The sequence below is a fragment of the Ptychodera flava genome, chromosome 12 (genome assembly GCF_041260155.1).
Source record: "Ptychodera flava strain L36383 chromosome 12, AS_Pfla_20210202, whole genome shotgun sequence".
Taxonomy (NCBI): Eukaryota; Metazoa; Hemichordata; class Enteropneusta; family Ptychoderidae; genus Ptychodera; species Ptychodera flava.
In genome coordinates, this window is record NC_091939.1 from 32,302,547 (window position 1) to 32,319,359 (window position 16,813).

Sequence of the window (16,813 nt, forward strand, 5' to 3'; positions counted from 1 at the left end):
GTGTGTCACTATGGTCATTTCAGTTTAATACTTTATTTGTTCATTTGTTTCACTGTGCCTTTTGAATACCAAAAATCCTGATTAGAAGGGGAAGTTTTTTGAGAGGTTTAATTTCACTGATTTATTCATATATTTTTGTCAATTACTGATGCTGCTCTGATAAGGAATAATTCTTCAAAGGAGTGAATCAGTACATGCACCCTTTGTCTGTTGATGGTGTCATTCTCTCGTAACTTTTCACCGTAACACAAATGCAAAATAATGGAGCCAAAATCATACAGGATCTAGATATGAGAGGAGTTTCCTGTTCTCCACTTTCACAGTTCTTATGATTTACCACAGTCGGAGTGATGGATGTGGAATAAATGAAGTTTCTGGTATGCAGCAAAAATAGATGTTCTACAATTTGATCCAAGTTGTATATAGCATTTGTGCGACCTCTATTGGTAAATATATATTGAGTACATTTGCAATGAAATTTGCACATGCAAGTGCCATTCCCACTCCGACAGAAAATATTCTCTACCAGAAACTTCTTTTTCTGGCAAATCTAAACTGCCTATTTTTCATAATTATGTTAGGGATGGAAATAAGGGGCAACTATGTAAATTTCTAGAATAAAGAAGCTCTTTATAATAGTTAATTACCTAGAAGCTTATATTGAAAATTTCCTGCCAATCAGCATAATTTAAACTGAAATAAATAGAGCACTACCTGAAGATTCATCAGGACAAACAACACAATGAAAGGATGATTTACTTACTGTGCATGTTTCTAAATGAGTCCACAAGCTGCACACCCCTATTTTAAGATTTTGAATCTTACATCCAAATGATTTGCAGCAACTCCGGTAGAGTTGTTGATATTTTCAAATTTCACCGAAGAATCAAATATTTTGTAAGATAGAGGGGAAGATTATTAGTCTTGTATTTCTCTAAAAAGGACACACATTGATATTAGGCTGCATTCACAAGTTACGATTGGGGGGGGGGGGGGGGCTGGAGGAATCGTGGTTGAAATCTTTTTTTTTCAGATCCCCCCTCAATACCCTAAAACGTTCTCAAATGCCCCCTCTATACGATCAAAATTTTTCAAGCCCCCCCCAAAAAAACCCTCATAAGCCTGCAAATTCGCAGGTGTTCAAGACTACCAGTTATTAGCACATTGTAAAGTCATATTTCTAAGGCAAGTTCTTAAATTGATTCATTTTTAAATGCATCAGTGAACTTTTTGGATTTATCAACCTAAGCCAACTTGAGTTAATCCAACTCTGGCCAGGTCAGTTGCCCCTGCTGAAGAGCACACAAAATGACGATCATGAGAAAGTAAGCAAATTGTGAATTCTGGCTTATTGCCATATTTTAAAAGACTCAGCACAGTGATCTACCAAAAGTTTGTTTCAAAAGTACAAGACATATATGAATTAGATGCTACTAAAAATTGACAAGGTAACAATATTCCATCAAATAAATGTTTCAATCCCTGAAATGTTGGGTGTAATAATTGCAAATTTTGGTTAAAAAATAGATAATTCCATTTAGTCACACATTTTTTCATTTAATCTTTACTGTTTGAAGTTTTACTTTTGTATTATTTTTTACGAGAATTTGAAAATTTAGAAATCAAGCATGGTGACCCCATCTTTTTTCTTTAATATTTGATTATTCTCATATGCCAAAATTCAAAATTCCCAATAACTTTACAGGGCTTGAAATTAACTTTTTTCCCTGGTAGTCCCATTGGGCTACCATTTTCTGAAGTTGGTAGCCCAGTGACAATGTCTGGTAGCCCATGCATGAATGAGGCATTTTTTTGGTATAAGATATTTTTATTTATATCTAGACAATGAAAGATTTATTTTCATGATTCTATCCAGGAAGTGAATTTTCTAGTCATTTGACATCAATACCTGCAGATCATAGCCTTAGGAGAACGGTATAGCATGTGTAGTGGACAACGGTGACGCCTCAAAGTTAGATAGACCTATTCACTCATAGGCAGAGCTTATATGCAAATTTTCATGTTCGCCATGACAACTACTTTTAAAGGTATACAGTCACCTGTAATCTAAATATGCCCATATATGGTCAAAGGGGCGTTCCTTGGTATTTAAAATGCCCATGCGAGGGCGCTGTTTTTAAAAAGCGGCCACCCGCTTAAAATCTGTGATTGGTTAGATTTTCTCTTTCCATGGTAACTGTGGCAAAATTGGAACAGGTGACAGTATACCTTTAACTCAACACGTGTAAACATAACATGGCTAAAATAGATTGGCTATGAATTTCAGGATGACAACGTGGTACAGTCATGTTCCGAATACTTTTGTGGCAATTTTGGCTATATTTCTCCACCATAGTACACTATCATGCGATGATCTTGTACACTTCGGAAAGCGTAATTTGTGGATGGCCCGACAGCTTTTTCTTTGCAGTTTGAATATTTTTGTGTTCAATTGTTATGATACATTGTGGTTAAATAACTATGAAAATAAATTTTCTTTGGCCATCATTTCCCTAGCCTGTCATCCAAGTACATCAGTTAACATAATGACATTTTATTGAAAGTTTGTCGCAACAAATTCGACAGCACTGTCGCTTTTTAATTTTCATAACTGGGTTGACTGCATGAGCGTCGGTCTTCTCACAGCGACCAACATCATGCCGCTCACTAAGTAATTTCATGTCCAAGGCTTTGGTAGTCCGTGTGGACTACCATTTCATAGGTTTTGGTAGCCCCGGGGAAAAGTTGGTAGTCTGTGGACGCGGGACTACCGCTAATTTCGAGCCCAGCTTTAAAGTCTCCAGGTCTTCCATGCGTTGCTGTCTGGCCTGATCTTGTGTACAAGTATATTTCACTGTCATGAGCGTCATTTGACCCAAACTCTTCTTCAACTACCATGTACATCAGAGTCAGAGCTCTGTCACTACTCAAGTATGCAGTGACAGTGACACTGCAGTAGCAGAGCAGTATCTAATAGTGACACTGCCCGTAGGCAGTAGCTGTATTAACTTTGATAATTTTGACAATATTTTTGTTCACTTTATATGACTGTGTTCTTGTTCTACTCCCCACAGCATGTTGAATTGTCCAGTATTCAGCTTGCTATCACAGCCAATGTGTATGTGTAGCATGTATTTGTATCACTGACAACTGACTGTCAGTCTGGACTCTAATTAAATCATCACCTAATACATATTAATATATATAGGCTTTGTCGACAAACTGAATATTGTGTGTTTGAGCATGCTGTAGGGAGACAGCACGAAACTGCAGTTGATATATTGTACATAAATATTGCAAAAATCATCAATAGCTGCAGCTTCTGCCCTGTTACTAGGCTCAAGTTTGTTTGTTTTTTACGACAAGTCACACATGTTTAGATTTTTCGAAAAGTGGTGTCAAAGTGGTTCTACTGAGATTTTGTTAAATTATTACTAACATTACAACAATTGGGTGACATTGTTCATTGAATTAGCTATAAAAACTTGGAATTGGAAAATGTGAAACATAAAAGGGAACCAAAAAATTTTCAAGTCCCCCCCCCCTTACAGGCAGAGTAAAATTTTCAAGTCCCCCCTCTACTACCCCCAAAATTTTCGAATTCCCCTGAATTCCTCAAAGCCCCCCCCCCAAAAAAAAACCCCGAATTTTGTAAACGCAGCCTTAGTACAAATTTCCAAGGACTGCTATGATCTTTATGTTCTCTGCTTTAGGAAAATAAGAAAACTGCCATTATCAATCTTGACGTGTAAAGTTACGATACATCCATATATGGTAAAATAGGCGTGTCCGGTATGTTGACTCAAAGAACTGCGCACTTGTCTCTGCGTAACCAGTCCAGTCGATGGAGCCTAGCGAAAATGTGTTATTGGCTCATACATATCGGTATCGGATTCCTTTACATGTAACATCGATTCAACTGCATGTCTCCAAGTTTCTCTTTGGAACTTGCTGCTCAAATATTGCTAGTGTTACGGCTATAATTTGTTTGAAATGTTGAAAGAAATGAAACGCTGTTGTCAGTTACAGGAAAAGTTAAGAGCTATACATCAAGCCATATTGTGAATTCACTTGGTAATTACCGAACCACTTTGTTGACTTGATAGTGATATTGTTTTTTCATTCAGCTACTGCAGACATTTCGTGCATGTTGGGGGCATGTTGCCATAAATGTCTCAGTAAAAATAAATCAGTATGAGGATGGCTGCGTGTTACAACATGAGATTCAGAATTAATAAACATGCTATCAAGGATATTACCATACACTACACTGCTACATGTAATGGCAACTTAAAGCTATATTGTCATCTTATTTCCTATTCTTGAATTTCAATAAGATCAAGTCTTCCATGTCATCGACATAACATTCTCCGACAGCCCTTATTTTTTGCGCTGGGTGCCGCCTCAGTTGTGACGCAATGGCAAAAATCCGCCGGTCTGTGTAGAAATAAACGCAAAAGGACTCTGTTAGCGTAAAACATAAATCTCATTCTGGCACATTGCCCAATAACGGAAAACAAAAGAAATGTACATCCTTTGTTGCTCTTTGTTCTTTTGTTGAATTTGCTACACTGAACAAAAGGTATGCTCTAGACATCGTCACCTCATGATACCACTTTACATGTTATACAAAAGATGTATAGGTTAACATCTGCTTCGGAATCCCTTCTTACAAAGTTCGGGTATATATTTCATATGAACAGAGATGCCGTGATATATGCAGGACAGTTAAATGGGTTAAATGGGTAATAGAAAGAGTGTGGGGAAAACCCTGGTTTAACAAGCTTCTTTATGGACAGGGTATACCTCGCCTGGAAACCGTGAATCATAAACTCTACACCAACCCGAGAGTGAAAATTTGCCTGATCGTAGATCGATCAAACGTGCCAAACTTTACAGTTTCACAAAAAATTGAGTGAAAACTTCACAAAAGTTCACACACGGAGTTTTCCAAAACCATATCACAGAGTTATTCAAACTTGCGTTCCAAAAGTCTAAAATTTCATAAAACTCGATACGTTTCGAGCATGATTTGGCGAGACCCAGAAACCGCGCTCCTTACTGAATGACACTGCAAGTGTTCGTTTCATATTGCCTTATTAGTCTATGTATGTTTATTTTTTATTGTCGTGTTTGTTTGGGAGGGGTATACGTGTATGTATCTGTGTGTGCGCGTGCAAGACAGGTGCACAACCACCAGCAGTTGTTATAGTAAAATCATTTCTCATTCAGCCCCGTTGAATTTAACCCGCCGTTTACGAATACGGTGAGAAATACACTGAAAAGATCCCAACGGGTGTGTGTTGACAGACACTTTGGTAAAACAATAACGTGATTGATGGTTCAGTGAGCCCTGTAGAAGTCATCGACCCGTAACTGACAAGGCCGCAGGCAGTATTAAATTTCCCGTTAAACAAGGGATCGGGCTGACAGGATCTCAAGCTAGAGTTGTCACATCTGAAGGGTAAACGCCCTGCTGCGTTGTCAAGATTACAGTCATGAGTTGCATTTTGGATGATAAAATCTTCGAAACAGTCAAACTCTATCTGTCTGTCTGTCTGTCTGTCTGTCTGTCTGTCTGTCTGCATGTCTGTCAGTCCCCTCCCACTCCGCCGGTAGTTACTGTCCCTTTGTGGAGTTAATACATGTAACTTCAAAACTTTCAGAAGAAACATGTTTAATTAATTTTAAACATGGCAAACGTTTTTCGGTGACGATGTAGAACTGAGTGGAATCTTGTGGATATTATAAAGAGAAGCACTTGCATTACTATGGTGTTTATGAAAAGGCATTAACATGTAATACCAGAGTCTAAAATTATTCCTTTTCTCCTGCAAGTATTAGTATTGTGATGTACCAGAAATGCAAGGTAGTCGGTTTCACTTAATGTTTTCTTGTTGTTGTTGTTGTTGTTGTTTTTTTTGGGGGGGGCAGTTAACATCTGTGAACTAAAACAGATAATCTACTGAGGTCGTCATGGCCGAACAGAGAACTTGGTAAAATTGTCAGTGTATTGTAATCGAAGTATTTATGCGGTATAACATGGCAAAGACGTTTAAGATGCAGTAAATGAACATTATAAAGTTATCAGTTTTATATTTATTTTACAGATGTCTCTTTGGTCAGATGATTTTTAAAAACTTTTATTCTGGATATCAAGATTTGCTCATTTTGTTTCTCTGCATGCTTGTCTATCTCGAAATAAACTCGGCCACTATATAGAACTTCCTTAAAAATATATAGTGTTAAGTTTGTATGATTGTTTAAAGCATTACGGTTCACAGTTAAGTTTTGGACTACCAGTAGTTAGTTTTACCTGGGATGGTGTGATAGAATGGTGCAATTGCATGGGGACGTAAATTTGCTGGGAAGAAATGGTTTGGGGCCAAAATGGTATGGACAAGTGGCATTGGACGAAGTGACGATGACCAATATACATGCATTTACTGTGTATGTGAAGTCATACTGTATTTGCGAACTCGTTGGTCAAGTGAGTCTAAAAGTATCATCCAGACTTGATAATGAGATTTACACTCACATGTTACCTCTCTGTCATTTAGAACAAATTCCATTAAAACAATAAGACGCTTATATTGTGGAGCCTGCATAATGTGCACGGTAGGTATTTTGAAAATTATTTGTTTTACATTTAAGTTATTTGACTATGATAATGTTTGATCGCGTAGATTATGTGAAAATTCATAAACGTAACAAAGTTAATGAAAGTAATGGACATTTCAAGCGGTATTGATACTATATCGATGTTTGCTAAAATCCGTAGTAGTCTGACGATGATTGTTTCACAGTGTTAGGATTTTTTCTCACCAACAATTGTGATCAGCTTCAAGTACTCAAGAATATAAATCTTAACTTGATTTAAAATTACAATACAGCTTACCACTATTCGGATAAAATCCGCTACCAGTTGACAAAGTCAATACTTTTCAGAAAATCTGGCTTTTTTTTCAGGTTCAGAGTTTCATTTAGTGCCGGAATTTCCAACCAAGGCTGTTGCAGATTCAAATAACAAGGTAGACACTCTTTCAGTTTGTGAAAGCAGTCTGACTTTCTGAGTTGGTCCGTCCAGTTTTTTTTAGAATGCAGTATATACTTATATTTATTTGATTGCGTTCATAAAATAAGTGTATTTCTGTTCATTTTATTACGTTTAGGAAATGAAGAAAACTATAATATTAAACATCTTGTATCGATCAAAATTTCCATCTGCATCATAAACGCAACCTCAAACCCAAACGCGAAGACAACAAGACTTTTTCGGAAATAGTTGACATACCTGTCCAGGTTGAGCGAGGAACGAAGTTTTTGTGATATCCTGAGAAATCAGACTGATTACACTTTGCTCACCACATATACCACACACGTATTGGGCTATGGAAGTCATTCTTTGATCATTGTGTGCGGTTTCAAACCACATGCATTTCTGTCATGAAACTTTGTTAAATAATAGTACAAATTAAAGAAAAGGCAAAATAAGTTACGGTGAGAAATATAGGAATGATGCTTTATAGACATGTGCTTCAAATACTGCCAAACTTATATTTGCTGGATAAATGACAGAAACTCCCATGTCGGCCATGCAGACCCATGTTGGCAAAAAGGAAAGCATCTTACACGATAGAGTGACGCAATCAAAGACATTCGTCTGAGTCCCAATGACAAAATTCAGAAATTGAATGTTCCTCATTAAGAAGAGGAAGACAAAAATAGACTTCAAACGAGCCGGTAAAAGTGGGTCTGAGGTGTCGTGACATAGATTGCGTAGATGGCGGAAGATTTTAATCCTATTACCACCAGGGACAATAGGCGTAGCTGGTCTGTTTTACCGGTGAGTCTGGGGATCGACCATTTCCAGTCGTTGCTTGTCTGTTTTATCGGACAGTGTAGGTCTGATATATCAGTCAGTGAACGAACTTGTATTTCAAGTATGCCAAATTCCAAAGCCATACGAAGTTCGTGTGCCCTTAACCGCCATAAAGAAAGTTCTTTACTAAAGAGACACAAGTTGAACATCCTCATCTGACTCTCCCCCTGAGTAAGACCAATGGTTGAGCCCTGGGATGGTCTGATTGTACGTGAAACTATTTATAATAAATGAAGTCAATGAATTACGTGTCGCATGGCCCGTCGTCGCGACAAGTCCTGTATACTGTGTCTACATGAACATCTACTGGAAAAAAGTTGTTCCACTTTGATAAGATTTTGCATACTTCATCCACTTGATCTCGTGTCTCTTTTGATTAATGTACCCGGGGCGAGTCTCTCCAAAAATTCATTCCTGCGAGACGGTATGTATGGGGTTCTATCTGCCGCTTGATTTCTCGAAGAAATATCCGGTAGTGGCAGTATTTATAGAGTGCCAAGGAAGATCCTTTGCGATAATTTGCAGATTACCAAGCAGGGCGCACCCAAACCCCCCAAAAATAATAAATGAAAAAATCCTTGCTATTTAGTGGTTTTTTGACAAACGTGAGAGAAAACCTGCTGGTAAAATACATTCAGAAGTTGAAGGTATTGTTATCTTCTTGAAAATATATTTGTTTACGGAGCGTTATTCTGTTCTGGTTTTTTTTTGAAAGTTTTGTTTTAGCGTTTCTTGTTTTTTTTACGCTGGCTTTCATGAACCCAATCGTGATTAAAAGAACTCCCTGCTCTTGCAAGAAACCAAGACCGTGGCAGGAGTTAGTCTAATATAATGGCCAGATACAAACATGGTCTTACGTTGAAAGACGTGGATTTGCCTAAATGAACGTTTGATTTTAATACGACTACGTGTAAAATTACGTTTCACCAACGACTGCAGTATTACTGCGTTCACAAAAAATGGTTGGGGGGGGGGAATTGGAGGAATTCAGGGGGATTCGAAAATTTTTGGGGTAGTAGAGGGGGGACTTGAAAATTTTGCTCTACCTATAGGGGGGACTTGAAATTCTTTGGTTCCCTTTTATTTTTACATTTTCCAACAAATATGCGGGCCTGTGATAGTTGGGGTGTGGGGAACTTGAAAAATTTTGACCATATAGAGAGGGGGGGGGACACTTGAACATTTTTTTAGGGTACTGAGGGGGGATCTGAAAAAAATAAGATTTCAATCGCGATTCCTCCAGCCCCCTCCCCCTAATAGTTAATTGTGAACGCAGCTTAACAGAAAAAAGGATGTTGTCGGTGCCCCAAGGTACAATTATGCAGTAAAACTATCAAAGTATGCCATCATTTGTGTGCGAAGGCATCTCGTGCTTTGACTTTTCATATGCAAATCAAGAATTTTTCACTTTCGTAAGCTGATGGGCCCTCCCTGTATGTTACATAACGCAGGTTTCGTAAGTTCCTAAGCGTTACTTTCAGACAGCGTGAATAAATGAATGAATGAATAGATACTAAAAGTGGTCTGTCGAACTTGTTGGGACGTGATTTTCATAACCGTGCGCAGCGCAGAGGTTGCCGAAGCGAAGCGTACCACGGCCAGTACGTAGCAGAGTGTCAATCAGCGAACAGTTTAGCCGTCCAGGATCAGAGGAGACACGAAGATCGTGCACGGGACAGACAAACCAAAGACTCGGCTTACATTACCTACGTTCGCAATATAATACGGTGAGGGCGCGAAGGTGCTGCAAAGTGCATAGGAAAATCTATTTGACACCTGTTTGATCGAACGAGGAAGATGGATAAGCCCCTGGCACTTGCACTCGTTATGTTCTTTATGCTACTGCAAACAGTCAACTCCCATGGGATGTTCGTGTCTCGAACCGACGAGTATATAGACCCAGGTTCAAATCCTACGCAGCTAAATTACGGTGTCGCTGTTTCTGATGTCGATCTCGACGGAGAGTTTGATTTCATCGTAGCAGGGTGGGTACCACGTCTGCAATTTACACCTACTGATGTGCACTGTTGTCCTCTATTGTGTTTTTTTTGCTCGTTTACATTTACCGCCACGAGAGTTGTGAAATTCTGTTTGCATAACATTTTTATTAAAACTTTTGAGGTCAAACGAACTGCAAGAAGTCGCAAAAGTGATCGGTATAGTTTTCATAAAATTGTACGTAAAATGCTAAAGGGATATTTTATGAAAGAACTTTTGCCAAAGAGATATTAGAGCACGTCGTATTGGGCGTCGCGTCTGAATGCGATCGAGGAGGGGTAGGGTGGGGCTTCAAGTACCAACAGGAAGCAATCATTATAATACCATCAGAAAAGTGTCCGTCCTAAGAAAACTGGCAGAACTCTGTCAATCTTTTCAAATATAACATTACTCTGAGCTTGATGACAGAGTAGGTCAACTTGAACGGAACAAAAAGTGCGCATTTCTCGAGGGTCTATGGTATGACTGACTCATAGTTCCCACCTCTCCAGGAAATTGCTTCAACAATAGGAGTCAAGGCGTTGGTTCGTTCGTTTTCAAAAGACGCTTTTCACAGAGCTCTCGTCAATGACTCTGTTACGTAACTCGAAATTGATATAAAAATGTTAAATTTCAACGTAAACGCATACAAAAAAACCCCAAGAATTCCTTCAACATGACAGTGCTCGAACGGGACACCTTAAAACAAAAGAATCCTTAACTAATTAGGCTTTGTTCTACGCTTTTCTTTGATTAATTTTTTGATACAGTATATTCTTTCGGCTCCTTAATTTTCAGTCTAACTTGCAAGCTAACTAATCATACGAATTAATGTCGTTTAATGACAGGTTCAACGGTCCAAATTTGGTATTAAAATGGAACTCGACATCCGAGCAGCTTGAGAACATAGCCATCGATGATACATCCTCTCCCTACTACAACTTGCGAGACCCCGAGGGACAAGCAATAGGAGTGTGTGCATGTGACATCGATGGAGACGGTACCGAAGAGATATATTTTCTGAATACAAACAACGCGTTTTCTGGCGTCGCTGCGTATGGAGATAAACTGTTTAAGTTCCGCAACGGAAAGTACGAAGACCTGTTTTCGGATGTTGTCAATTCGAATGTGAAGAATTATTTTGCAGGTAAGTGTTGATTACTCTGTTCGATATCTGCCCCCCTCTCTCTCTCTCTCTCTCTCTCTCTCTCTCTCTCTCTCTCTCTCTCTCTCTGGGATGCACTGCGAAAAGGTTTTAATTTATCCGTTTTGCTCGAACAAACGACTGCAGGAGTCCAACTTTGCAGAGTTTAAGGTATTGTTACGTAAATATATTAACAACACGTGACTTCCTGAACACAAAACGTCTTTATTGTATACAGGATCTTTTGGTGTCATTTCCAACTCAGCCTTCAGGGTAAAGACTCAATAAGGCAGGCATTGGCAATTACTTTGTACAATAAGCGTAAAAACAAGTGTTGTAACATGTAAGTGGTGATACAATTCATCAGTTGAAAGCATCACCTGCTGTTCCCTCTAGGTCGGTCTGTGGCATGCGTTGATCGACGTGGAACCGGTCGATATGGGTTCTTCTTGGCGAACTACAACTCCGGCGATGTCGGTCCTTTTGCGCTCTTTGAAATGGACGACGCCCTCAGCGACGTTTCTTCTGGAAGTATCGTTATACGTGACGTGGCCACCGAAGCCGGCACGGATAAACTAACGGGTAAGATTTCACCAAGAAGAGAAATGCATTCAAAAAGTGAATAATAAAGTATTTCTTCGAGATTCTTCAAGTTATCTCACATTTAACAAGCAATCAGCCAATCAACACTGCGGTACAATAAAATACTCAGACCGGGGAAGCTATCGATCATTTCCGTTGTTTCGATAGCTGAAACGTTTCGTGTAGTGAGCGTGCATTGGATTGCCAATAATTAGTGGACTTGCAAAGACTTTCTCAAATACTGATCATTGAACTAGAACGAAGCTAAAAAACTTGAAAGAATCTTTTTTGAGAATCTGTTTTGAATATTTGATCTTGGCAGAGGAAGGTCAGGGGGAAAACATGCGTAGTAAAATGCTGTAGAAACTTAAACTCTAATGCTTTTGAAAAAATATTCGCATGACTGTGGAATTCCTAGGAAAACTGTGTCCGTCTTGCAAACCTGAAAACACACTTGTTAATTAAACTTTGGAACACAAAATATTTACATGTCTTTATCCTGACTCGGACCACCCCTTCAAAGATCTTTGGTTCATCCCGTTGGCTTGATGAACCGATGAGGAAATGGGTGAAACTAAGTCCCGACGTCTTGGGAATTAACCATTTTATGATGTGCGGAAGAGCAAGTAAAACTGGCAAGAAAACCCAGAAACAGTTATCGTGAAAATTCCGACCCTCAGTTTTTGTTTAAAACAAAACAGTCGTAAGTCTGAAAAACGAAAAAAATGACTTCAACAAATATATGATGACCCAAATCTTGAAAAGCCACTACTTGTGTAACAAGCGCCTCCAAAGTTATTGTCTCTCTCTTGCATGGTTGGGCAAACTTCACGATTATTTACCTGTTTTTTCCATGTTTTAAATGAGTATTTTATCTAATTTCAGGCGGTCGAGGTGTGGCCGTTGGGCCTATCCTCAACGACAACGGAAGATCAGATGTTTTCACAGTCAACGAGAGAGGACCAAATTTCCTTTTTCGCAACCTCGGCGATGGAACTTTTGAAGAAGTGGCCGCTGAGTACGGTGAGTTTGAATAATAACACGAGAGTTGGACAGCATGGCGATGAAGAGATCGTATAAACATGAGATCATATCGTCATTGTATCTTTCTGCAGTAGCATCACCCATAAATTCCTTGACATTCTAAAACGGAAATATTTTCATACGCTTTAGCAAAGTGATTCTGACCTCCCGTCAAGAAGGGTCAGTAAAATTATCAAAACTCTAAGTAACCCTGTATTCAGGCATAAAACGTGCTGATGTAGAAGAGCATGTTTTGAAGTCTACAATCTATTTCAGGAGTGGATGACCCGGATGGAAATGGACGCGGTGTGGCGCTGGCTGATTTGAACAATGACAGGTTGATCGACCTGGTGTACGGTAACTGGGAGGGACCACACCGAATTTTCATGCAGCAGCCAACTGTCGGCGGTGGCAGAAGTTTCAGGGTATGTTTCTACACATTCTGCTTAAATCTCAATTTGCTGTAACTTATGATGTTTTCTGCAGCCTTTCTGTACTGTTGTGTTTGAGAAATAGTTTCTTTTCCTACTCAAAATCACGTGGAATACGTATAATGGAAAGTTGATCGAAGTTGATCGTCAACCTAGCATGAATGTATTATGCCTAACTTGTTGGCGACAACCTATAATTTTGATCTAGACTGAATTCAATTTTTCGAAAATTGTAGCCTGAAAAAAGGACACATTGCATTTTATCTGTAAGGCTGATACATTTACGTCAACATAATTTAGCGAAAACGAAAAAGAAGAAAACTTACTCGTTTTCTGTTGCAAAGAAATGACAATATTCAAAAGTTACAACAATATTGGCCCTGTAAAAGTTTCACAATATTTCAAACTAGTATAGCATTACAGCTACTCTATTTGATCAGGGATCGCTTGATTATAGGTTACTACTTAAGGTAGTATGCGGCGAAAGTGAAGGGCTTAAATTGTTGCTAAAACTCCTAGATGAAACTTTCAACACTTATCTTACCAAATCAAGAATAAAAACCAGGTCACCATGCAAAGTTTGGTACTAGAGAAACAAATTACCCAACATTAACCGATGTTTCGACATTCAAAATGGCCCCTATCCCCGAATTAACTCTATGAAGGAAAAATGTGATTTTCTTAAAATGAGCTCCCACAAGGGGATGATCAGGAAAGAATTGTAAAATAATCGAGAGTGCGAATATTTATCCTCGAGCTAGGCGTACTACTTTAAAAGACAACTGAATTCCCTTACACTTTCTAGAACGCCGCATCTGTATCGTCATCCAATTTCACCGTCCCGTCGTCCATCAGAACGGTCATCGTCAGTGATTTCGACAACGATGGAATTCAGGAAATCTTCATGAACAACATCTACAGAGGGGTCGGACCGGAACCGAACTACGTGTACAAGGTCTACACCGGCGGCATGGACGGAAATCCTACCGTAGAAGAAGTCGATATAGGCGATGCTCTGGAGCCAGAAGGAGCTGGAACAGGTAAGGCTTTAAAAACACACCGTAAACCCAAGTTACGTAGATACGTGTTTTCATATGATCGTCGAATCTAACCTTGACTGTAAGGTGTACACTTCAAGATGTCGAAATAGAGCGGATTTGTATATCAGATGTTATTTTAGGGACTGGTCAGTTTCTTCGGCCTGGGGGGGGGGGGCGGTGGATTATTTTTTGCCGACGTCAAAAAGTGGCTGACCCCCCCCCCTATTCCAAATTTTGAAAACAGGGTGACCCCCCTATTCCAAATTTCGAAAACAGGGTGACCCCCCCGGCACGCGACATAGGTAAAACAAAAGGTGGACATAAATTATATACATATACATATATATATATATATATATATATATATATATATATATATATATATATATATATATATATATATTATATTTTACATTTTACACTTATTTATATTTTAAATAGTCATGCTATGTTTCAATGAAATGCCAGTTGTAAGATAGGAATTTCAAAGTGTCAATCTTAAAGTTTGAATACAGTACATTTTGAATGAGCTGTATTTTAAATGAGCTGTGAATGTACTTCACACTTTCTATGCTTAACCAGATGTCCTGAACTGTTGTACAGAAATGGATGTCTATCATTAATATCAAAGAGGAAAAAGCAGTGAATCAAAAACTTTGATGGCTGTTAAGACTTGCCAACCATCCAATTAAATCTCCTGAGGAGCCATAGAGAGCTTTTTTAGCCAAATCTGATGTGTACAGCTATCTGAGAGGACCTTTTCTTGTAACATTGAAACCATAAAAGCACAGCTAATAATGACAAAAACTGCCTTTTTTAACTGTTATTTTGTTCGTAAAAAAGCATCTTTCTACAGAAAACCTTTGACAAAAAGGAAAATAATTGCATCAATGAGAAGGAAAGATATCTTGTCATTTTTCTATCTCTAAAATAAGTCACTGTATCAAATATATATTGTGAAATATTTGTGCATGTTGCTTTCTCATACTGAATTCTAATAGAGAGAACAGAAAAGTATCAGGAATTTGTCATCCTTTTCATATGAAATGCAGATTTCATAATGGTACACTTTCACTTAGCAAACATCAAGATATCTCTGATTTATTAAAGTATGGCGCCCGAAGGGCGCGCCGAAAAATATGAAACATCCTGATATCTCTGATATATATGCCTTGTGAAGGGCATGCTGAAAAATGTCTGATATATTAAAGTAATGCTCTTGAAGAGCACACTGAAAAATATTGAACACACAGATATCTCTGATATATGTATGGCTGATAAGTTAAAGTTGGGCGTGCTGAAAAATATGACTGATTATTAAAGTTATGCGCCCGAAGGGCGCGCCGAAAAATACAACTGAATGATGAAATTTGTGGCTGACACTTGCATTTTAGGCACTGATGAGCCTGTGTCAAAATTCAAAAACACGCTGACCCCCCCCTATTTGGCATTTCAAAAACATGGTGACCCCCCTATCACCAAAGTCAAAAACAGGGTGACACCCCCCCCCCATGAATCCACCGCCCCCCCCCAGGCTGAAGAAACTGACCAGTCCCTTATCCGTACTCAAATGTCTTTATCAGTATTCAAAAGACGCGGGTCCTTAATTAGATCTAGCGAATATGGTCAGAATTCTGATCCGCACGCGTTTTGGGTTTCACGATTTGACTGCATTCTTTTTCCGATTTTGCACGGCATGCATACCTTTTTCCGAAGACTCTTTCCGATCGACAGCCGAGTGAATATTTTTTGTTGGAGTAGCAAGGTTGCACTTTTTGCTCCGCGGGAATTTTCCTCAAATGTGTGACCCCCCTTCCCAAGATCAAATGGTTGACCTCTCTCTTTTTAGGTGACCTGTCATCGAGCAAAACATCAGGTGTATATCCTTTCCTCTTGTCAACTGTACCAATTTGAGATAAATTTTTGTTTGTTTTTTCACCTTAGGTGGCGCTGTAGCAGATATTAACGGGGACGGGCTTCTCGAGTTGCTACTTTCACATGGTGAATCCAGTAGCCAGCCCTTGACTATATACAATCCTACCCACAGTACCGACAAAAACTACATTCGCATTCTGCCGAAGACACCGTCCGGTGCTCCAGCCAGGGGCGCCAAAGTTTTACTCTACACTGACAACTGTGCCGTTCAAGCGAAAATCATCGATGGCGGGTCGGGATACCTCAACCAGATGGAACCGGTGGCGCACTTCGGATTAGGTTCGACCACTGCCAATCTCGTCGAAATCATATGGCCGGATACAAAGACCCTCTCTCGCAGCATCTCGGACGCTGATCACGGAACTACAGTGCACGTAGATCATCCTGATAATCAACCGATCGTTTGCTCATAATCGACGGTTTACTTGCAAAACTCACTAGTGGGAAATGAATCGGCAAATTTTCTCTCGCCTAACCAAAGAAAGACACAGGATTTTACTCGACTAGTTCGGATAATTACTGTCACACAATTAACGAGCAATAATATCGTGTTTTAGCGATGTAGGCATAGAAAGACTACTATGATTTCAGGGAGTCGCGGTTAAATCCATAACGTACATTCCATTTTAATATCATCTTCATTGGCACCGTGCAACTCAATACACCTATTCCTACCTGTAAAATCTTAGATATCTATTCTCTTCAATGGACCCCTGTGTCTAGAAGCTTTAACATTAATACCATGTTTTCTTACTTTAATTCATTCATTACGCAATAAATGTCTGATGCAATCTGGTCA

General features: G+C 39.1%; 1 protein-coding gene across 1 annotated transcript; it reads left to right on the forward strand.

Moving 5' to 3' along the window:
* Positions 1 to 9,396: 9,396 nt before the first annotated feature.
* LOC139145651 (cartilage acidic protein 1-like) lies at positions 9,397 to 16,813 on the forward strand. The gene is made up of 7 exons (XM_070716932.1): positions 9,397 to 9,867; positions 10,708 to 11,006; positions 11,400 to 11,585; positions 12,471 to 12,608; positions 12,885 to 13,033; positions 13,845 to 14,079; positions 16,024 to 16,813. The coding sequence occupies exons 1-7, from the start codon at positions 9,680 to 9,682 to the stop codon at positions 16,425 to 16,427; spliced, it is 1,599 nt and encodes a 532-aa protein (XP_070573033.1). The 5' UTR covers positions 9,397 to 9,679; the 3' UTR covers positions 16,428 to 16,813.

What these genes read in the sequence shown, in the direction of transcription:
- LOC139145651 (XM_070716932.1), top strand. Translation starts at nt 9,680, where the DNA reads ATGGATAAGCCCCTGGCACTTGCACTCGTTATGTTCTTTATGCTACTG. An exon ending in TTTGATTTCATCGTAGCAGG is followed by an intron (nt 9,868 to 10,707) that starts GTGGGTACCACG and finishes GTTTAATGACAG; the next exon opens with GTTCAACGGTCCAAATTTGG. An exon ending in CGGCACGGATAAACTAACGG is followed by an intron (nt 11,586 to 12,470) that starts GTAAGATTTCAC and finishes ATCTAATTTCAG; the next exon opens with GCGGTCGAGGTGTGGCCGTT.